The sequence below is a fragment of the Dipodomys ordii genome, unplaced genomic scaffold, assembly GCF_000151885.1.
Source record: "Dipodomys ordii isolate 6190 unplaced genomic scaffold, Dord_2.0 Scaffold84, whole genome shotgun sequence".
NCBI classification, from domain to species: domain Eukaryota; kingdom Metazoa; phylum Chordata; class Mammalia; order Rodentia; family Heteromyidae; genus Dipodomys; species Dipodomys ordii.
In genome coordinates, this window is record NW_012267300.1 from 6,517,739 (window position 1) to 6,524,063 (window position 6,325).

The window sequence follows — 6,325 nt, forward strand, 5'->3', positions numbered from 1 at the left end:
AAGAAAAAAGCCGGAAGTGGCGCTGTGGCTCAAGTGGTAGAGCGCTAGCCTTGAGCTGAAGAGCTGAGGGACAGTGCCCAGGCCCAGAGTTCAGGCCCCAAGACCGGACCCAAAAAAAAAAAAAAGTCTCACATACTTTCCTGCTCAGGCTGGCTTTGAACTATGATTCTCATATCTCAGCCTCCAGAATAGCTAAGATTACAGGCGTGAGCCACCAGCCTCTGGCCTCACATATTATTTTTCTTATTGGCTAACATTTGCATGTACATGGTCAGAAAATTAAGGATTCCCTGAAGGTTAAGTTATGTCACCAGAAAGGGTTTTTATCCATTATCACTCTCCTTCTGATAGGGGAGGTGTGGCTCCATAGCTAGAATACTAGCCTTTAGCAAAAAAGCCAAGCAGCATTGCCCAAGCCCTGAGTTCAAGCCCCAGTTCCAGCACAAAAACAGACAAACAAGCAAATAAAGAAACCCTCATAATTCCTAAGGGAAAGGGGTTTACTAAAACCTTTCACACAGACTTTGTGCATGTTTCTCTGTAACGTGTTCTCAGGTGCACAGTACGATTCTAGTTGTACTGCAACTTCCACACTGATCACATTCATGGCTTCTCTCCAGGTTGATTTCTTTTGTTTTCTGTGAGGTATGAACTCTTACTAACAGCTTTGTTACACTCACTATATTTGAGAGGATGCTTGAGTTAGACGAGTTTTCATATGTCTTCTACTGCCTAAAAGTCCGTTGGAAAATTTTCCCACATTTCTTACATTCACATTGTTTCATTATTCTGTGGAATTTATTAGGATATAAGGTAAGATTTCACTATGAAGGCTTTCCCACATCAATCACACTTAAAGGGCTTTTCACCTGTGTGATTTCTTAAGCATCTTTAAGACTGTGGTAAAGTTTGAAGGATTTCTCACAGCAGTAAGAGTACCCTGTACACAGAACATTTCCACACACTGATTATTCTCATTTGGTTTCTGTTCAGTATGAATTTACATGTGTGCTATAAAGAGTACACTCTTAATAAAGGTTTTGCTACACTCACTACATTTAAAAGCCTTCTTTTCCCTGGTGTGAGTTTTCATATGTTTCCCAAAAGTTAACAGATCCCCAAAGACTCCCACATTCAGTACACTCATATTATTTCATTCTCTGGCATGTTTTTTTTCTGTAAAAATTGAGGGAATAAGGGCTGGGAATGTGGCTTAGTGGCAGAGTGCTTGCCTAGCATGCATGTTGCCTTGGGTTCAATTCCTCAGTACTACATAAACAGAAAAAGCTGGAAGTGGCTCAAGTGGTAGAGCACTAGCCTTGAGCACAGAGAGCCTCAAGGAAGAGCCCAGGCCCTGAGTTCAAGTGCCAGGCCTGGCAAAAAACCCACAAGACCCACCAATATTTGTCTGGGAATGTGGCTTAATGGTAGAGTGCTTTCCTAGTATTCATGAAGTCCTGATGAAGTCCCGGCTTCAATTCCTCAGTACCACATAAACAGAAAAACTCAAGAACTGACATTGTGGCTCCAGTGGTAGAGTACTAGCCTTGAGCAAAAGAAGCTCAGGGACAGTGCCCAGGCCCTGAGTTCATGCCCCAGGACTGGAAAAAAAAAAAAAAAAAAGAGGGAATATTTACACTGGGTGGCTTTCCCACATTGTTTACATGTAAGGGGCTTTCCCCCCATCATGAATAACTCTAATGTTACTTAAGACTTGAATGTACCTGAAGGCATTCTCATAGTGATTGTGTTTATACATTTCCTCTGCTGTATGATTTTTTTTTGGGTGCACATAAAACATTAGAGTTTATTCTAAAAGTTTTCCTAGAGTAATCACACTTGAAAGATTCTTTTCTTCTAGTATGTATTTTTCAGGTGCATTTTGTGTGTGTGTGTGTGTGTGTGTGCACGCGCGCGCGTGTGTGCAGGCGCGTGCGCCAGTATTGAGGCTTGAAGTCAAGGTTTGGACATTGTCTGTCAGCTTTATCTGCTCAAGTTTAGTGTTCTACCACTTGAGTCACAGCTCTACTAATAGATTTTTGGTGGTTAAGTGAAGAATCTCATGGACATTTCTGCCCAGACTGGCTTCAATCCTTAGATCTCAGCCTCCTGAGTAGCTAGGATTGATTACAAGCATCATCTTACTGGAGCCTGGTTCTCAGGTGCATTTAAAAAGATTTCTGATTACTTAATAATTTTCCACCTAGCTTCATTCAATTAATTTCTCTTCAGTGTGGATTCTCTTATGTCTGGTAATGTATGAGAGAATATTGAAGGTTTTCCCACAATCATTGAATTTATAGTTTCTCTCTAGTATATGTTGGATTGTATATAGTAAGCTTAGAGCATATGCTACCGCACCTCACCTTTAAGTTGTTGAGCTTAGTTATTTTGTTGCAGCAATGAAAAGCTAACAAAATGATTATCACATAGTTAAATTATACTGTGGTCTCTTTGGGACACAGGTAAGAATATGTTTGTTTTTAGCCATCAAAATATGGACAGATGAGCTGAGCACCAGTGGCTCATGCCTATAATCCTACCTACTCAGGAGGCTGAGATCTGAAGATTGTGATTTGAAGCCAGACTTGGCGAGAAAGTATATGAAACTTTTATGTTCACTTACCCCCCTCCACCAAAACTCACCAAGCCCAAAGAATTGATTTTTTTGGGGGGTCCAGTCGTGGGGCCTGAACTCTGGGCCTGGGCGCTGTCCCTCAGCTCTTCAGCTCAAGGCTACTGCTCTACCACTTGAGCCACAGCGCCACTTCTGGCTTTTTTCTTTTTGCTTATGTGGTGCTGAGGAATCGAACCCAGGGCCTCAAGCATGTAAGGCAAGTGCTCTACCACTGAACCACCTTCCCAGCCCAAGCCCAAAGAATTGAAAGTGCATGTATGGATCAAGTGATAGAATGCTACCCTTGAACAAAAAAGCTCAGGGGCAGTTTCTAGGCTCTGAGTTCAAGCCCCAGAACTGGCACAGAAAAAATGATATGAACAAATTATAATACAATCTTTGTGCTATTAGAGAATAACTGAAATATTTAATGGGTGTATTTGGTGTCACAGACCAACATAGTTCTTGTAAGAAGCCTCCGTGGTTCTCACCTCCTGGTACCAGTGCTTCCATGTACTTCCTTCCCTCAATGTATATATGTAGCTCTCGTTTTGAGGATGCCAGTTGTTGCAATGTTTGCTTACTTATAGATAAGCTCACAAGCTATGAACAGATACCCTTGTTCATTAGCTAATGAGGACCTGAGGCCCACCAACAGCCACATGAATGAGCTTGGAAGCGATAATCAGTGAGATGACTACAGTCCAGCCTCACTCCTTAATTACAGTTTTGTGAGAGACTCTGAGGCTGAAGCATCCAGTTAGTCACATCTAGGTAATAAATGCCTGGATTTTTAAGGTGCTAATGTAATTTGTCATATAACAATAGATAACTGATACATTTCTTTCTAGGATTCAAATTATTCTTCTCTTTCTCTCTCTCTCTCTGGTGCCAATTCTGGAGCTTGGACTTAGGATCTAGAGCTGTTCACTAAGCTGTTGTGCTCAAGGTTAGCACTGTACCACTTGAGCCACAGCTCTACTTCTGGCTTTTTGGTGGTTATAGGAGATAAGAGTCTCATGGACTTTCCTGTTGGGCTGATTTTGAACCTTAATCCTCAGATCTCAGCCTCTTGAGGATTATAGGATTATAGGAGTGAGCCACAGGTGATCAGTACTTTTTATTGTGGTAAAATACATAGAACATAGACATCATTTAAATTTTTTTTTTTAGTTCAGTAACATTAAGTAGATTTGTATTGTTGTGGAATTACCACGATTATTTGGTTCCACATTTTTAAAAAGTCATCCTAAATTGAAACAAGATCTACCAAAAAATAATTCCTCATTACATCTCCATTGGCTCCTGAAACCATGACTTTATAGTCCATCTTGTGAAATTGACTTGTCCTAGTACCTCATGACAGTGGAGTCAGGATCTAGCATTCCTTCTGAGACTGACTTATTTCATGTAGCATTGTATCTTTGAGGTTCTTGTTTTGCAATATGTGTCATAATTTCATTGTTTTTAAGGCTGACAAGAATTCATTGTGTAAATGAATACCAGGAAGTTGAATCATGTTTTGTTGGGGAGTGGGGCTTGAAGGGCAGACAAATGGAGAGAGGATTGGAAGGGGGAAAATATAGCCATTAAATTCAATGTACATATGTGAACGTGGAATCAGATAACTTGAGGGGCTGGGCTGGAAGAAATCGAGGAACATGATGGAAGGGGTGGCGTTGATCAAGACACATTGTACATATAAATGGTTAAATGTATTTGTAAACTCTACCACTTGAGCCATACGTCCACTTCTGGCTTTTGGCTTAGAAATAGAAGTAAGAGTCTCATGAATTTGTCTGCCTGGGCTGGCTTTGACCTGTAATCCTCAAAGCTCAGTCTCCTAATTAGCTCAGATTATAAGCATGAGCCACCCGTACCTGGCTAAGCTTCAGCCTTTTTATTCTACAGCTTTATGAGAGAAACTTGCTCATTTTCTCCCTAAATATCTGTTTCACTTGTTTGTTCCTCAGGGTGTAGATGAAGGGATTGAGCATCGGTGTCACTACAGTGTTGAGTAAAGACACTGCTTTGTTCTGGTCCTCCCCACGCCCACTCTTTCCTGACCGGACATACATGAAGATGCAGCTGCCATAGAAGAGAGACACAACAATGATGTGGGAGGAGCAGGTTGAAAAGGCTTTCTTCCTCTCCTTGGCCGAGGGAATGTGCAAGATTGTGTGGAGGATATTGCCATAGCAGGTGGCTGTCACAGCCAGGGTGCCCAGGAGGCTAATGTTGGCAATGACAAAACCCAGCAACTCGAGTAGACTTGTGTCTGCACAGATAAGTTCCAGGAGTGGAAAGTTGTCACAGAAGAAATGGTTCACAATGTTGGGACCACAGAATGGCTGCTGAAATGTGATGAAGGTTGGGACAAAGATGAGAAGCAATCCTGTCATCCATGAGCAGAGCACAAGTTGGACACAGACCCGTTTGCTCATGATGGTGGCATAATGAAGAGGCTTACAGATGGCTACATATCTGTCAAAGGACATCACTGCCAGCAGGAAGAACTCTGTGGTACCCAGAAAGAAATAGAGGAATAACTGGAGGAAACATCCTACTAGGGAGATTGTCTTACATCCTGTGAGGATGTTGGTTAGCGTCTTGGGGAAGATGACAGAGGTGAACCAGATCTCCAGGATGGCAAAGTTGCGCAGGAAGTAGTACATGGGGGTATGGAAGCGGATGTCCATGAAGGTGATGACCACGACAAGGAAGTTCCCCAATAGTGTGAGGAGATAGGTCAAGAGGAACCCCAGGAAGATGAGCATCTGCAGCTCACAGGCATCTGAGAGCCCCAGCAGGACAAACTCAGTGACAGTGGTCTGGTTCCCCATGGCTCCTCTGATCTTGGTTGCCATGGCTGAACAAAGGTATTTAGCATCAGCAGTTGTGAAGTTTTGAGCATTTGAGGACAACCTGGAGGTGAAAGGAAAAAGGAATGAAAGTCACATTTTGTACTGAAGAATTCTTTATTTCTAAGGAGTTAACTTCCCATTGCTGACCACTCAGATTATTTACAGAGCCTTTGGGCATGCCAATTTCGTGTTTGGTATCTATCTGTATGTTAAAGGAAAGGGTACAATAAGGTTCAGGATTAAGAAAAAAAATTGTCTTATTTTTCTGAGCTAAACTATTTATTCCTATTTTTCAACAAATTCCTTTTGTTCCTGGCAATCTAATCTGCCTTCAACACTGTTTTTTTTTGTTTGTTTGTTTTGGTCCGGTCATGGGGCTTGAACTCTGGGCCTGGGGCACTGTCCCTCAGCTCTTCAGCTCAAGGCTAGTGCTCTACCACTTGAGCCACAGCGCCACTTCCGGCTTTTTTCTTTTTGCTTATGTGGTGCTGAGGAATCAAACCCAGGGCCTCTGGCATGCAAGGCAAGCGCTCTACCACTGAGCCACCTTCCCAGCCTCCAAGAGGTTCTTATCTCCAATTAACCAGCAAAAAGCTGGAAGTTGAGGTGTGGCTTAAGTAGTAGAGTGCCAGCTTTCAGCAAAAACTTAAATAAGAGTTCTATGCCCCTTGTTTGAACCCCAGTACTGATACAAAACAAAAACAAACTGCATTTAAGAGTGTTTTTTTAGGAGAATTCTTTTTAAATAAGCACTTGTTTATTGGTATTCAGTTAAGTTTTCATATCAAAATATTAAAAGTAATCCTACTTACGCAGGAGGCTGAGATCTGAGAATTGCAGTTCA

At 42.0% G+C, this 6,325-nt stretch overlaps 1 protein-coding gene across 1 annotated transcript; it reads right to left on the bottom strand.

Moving 5' to 3' along the window:
- Positions 1-4,530: 4,530 nt before the first annotated feature.
- Positions 4,531-5,460, bottom strand: LOC105992470 (olfactory receptor 49). The gene has a single exon (XM_013025330.1). It carries the CDS (start codon positions 5,458-5,460, stop codon positions 4,531-4,533), a length of 930 nt encoding a protein of 309 aa, XP_012880784.1.
- Positions 5,461-6,325: the final 865 nt, after the last annotated feature.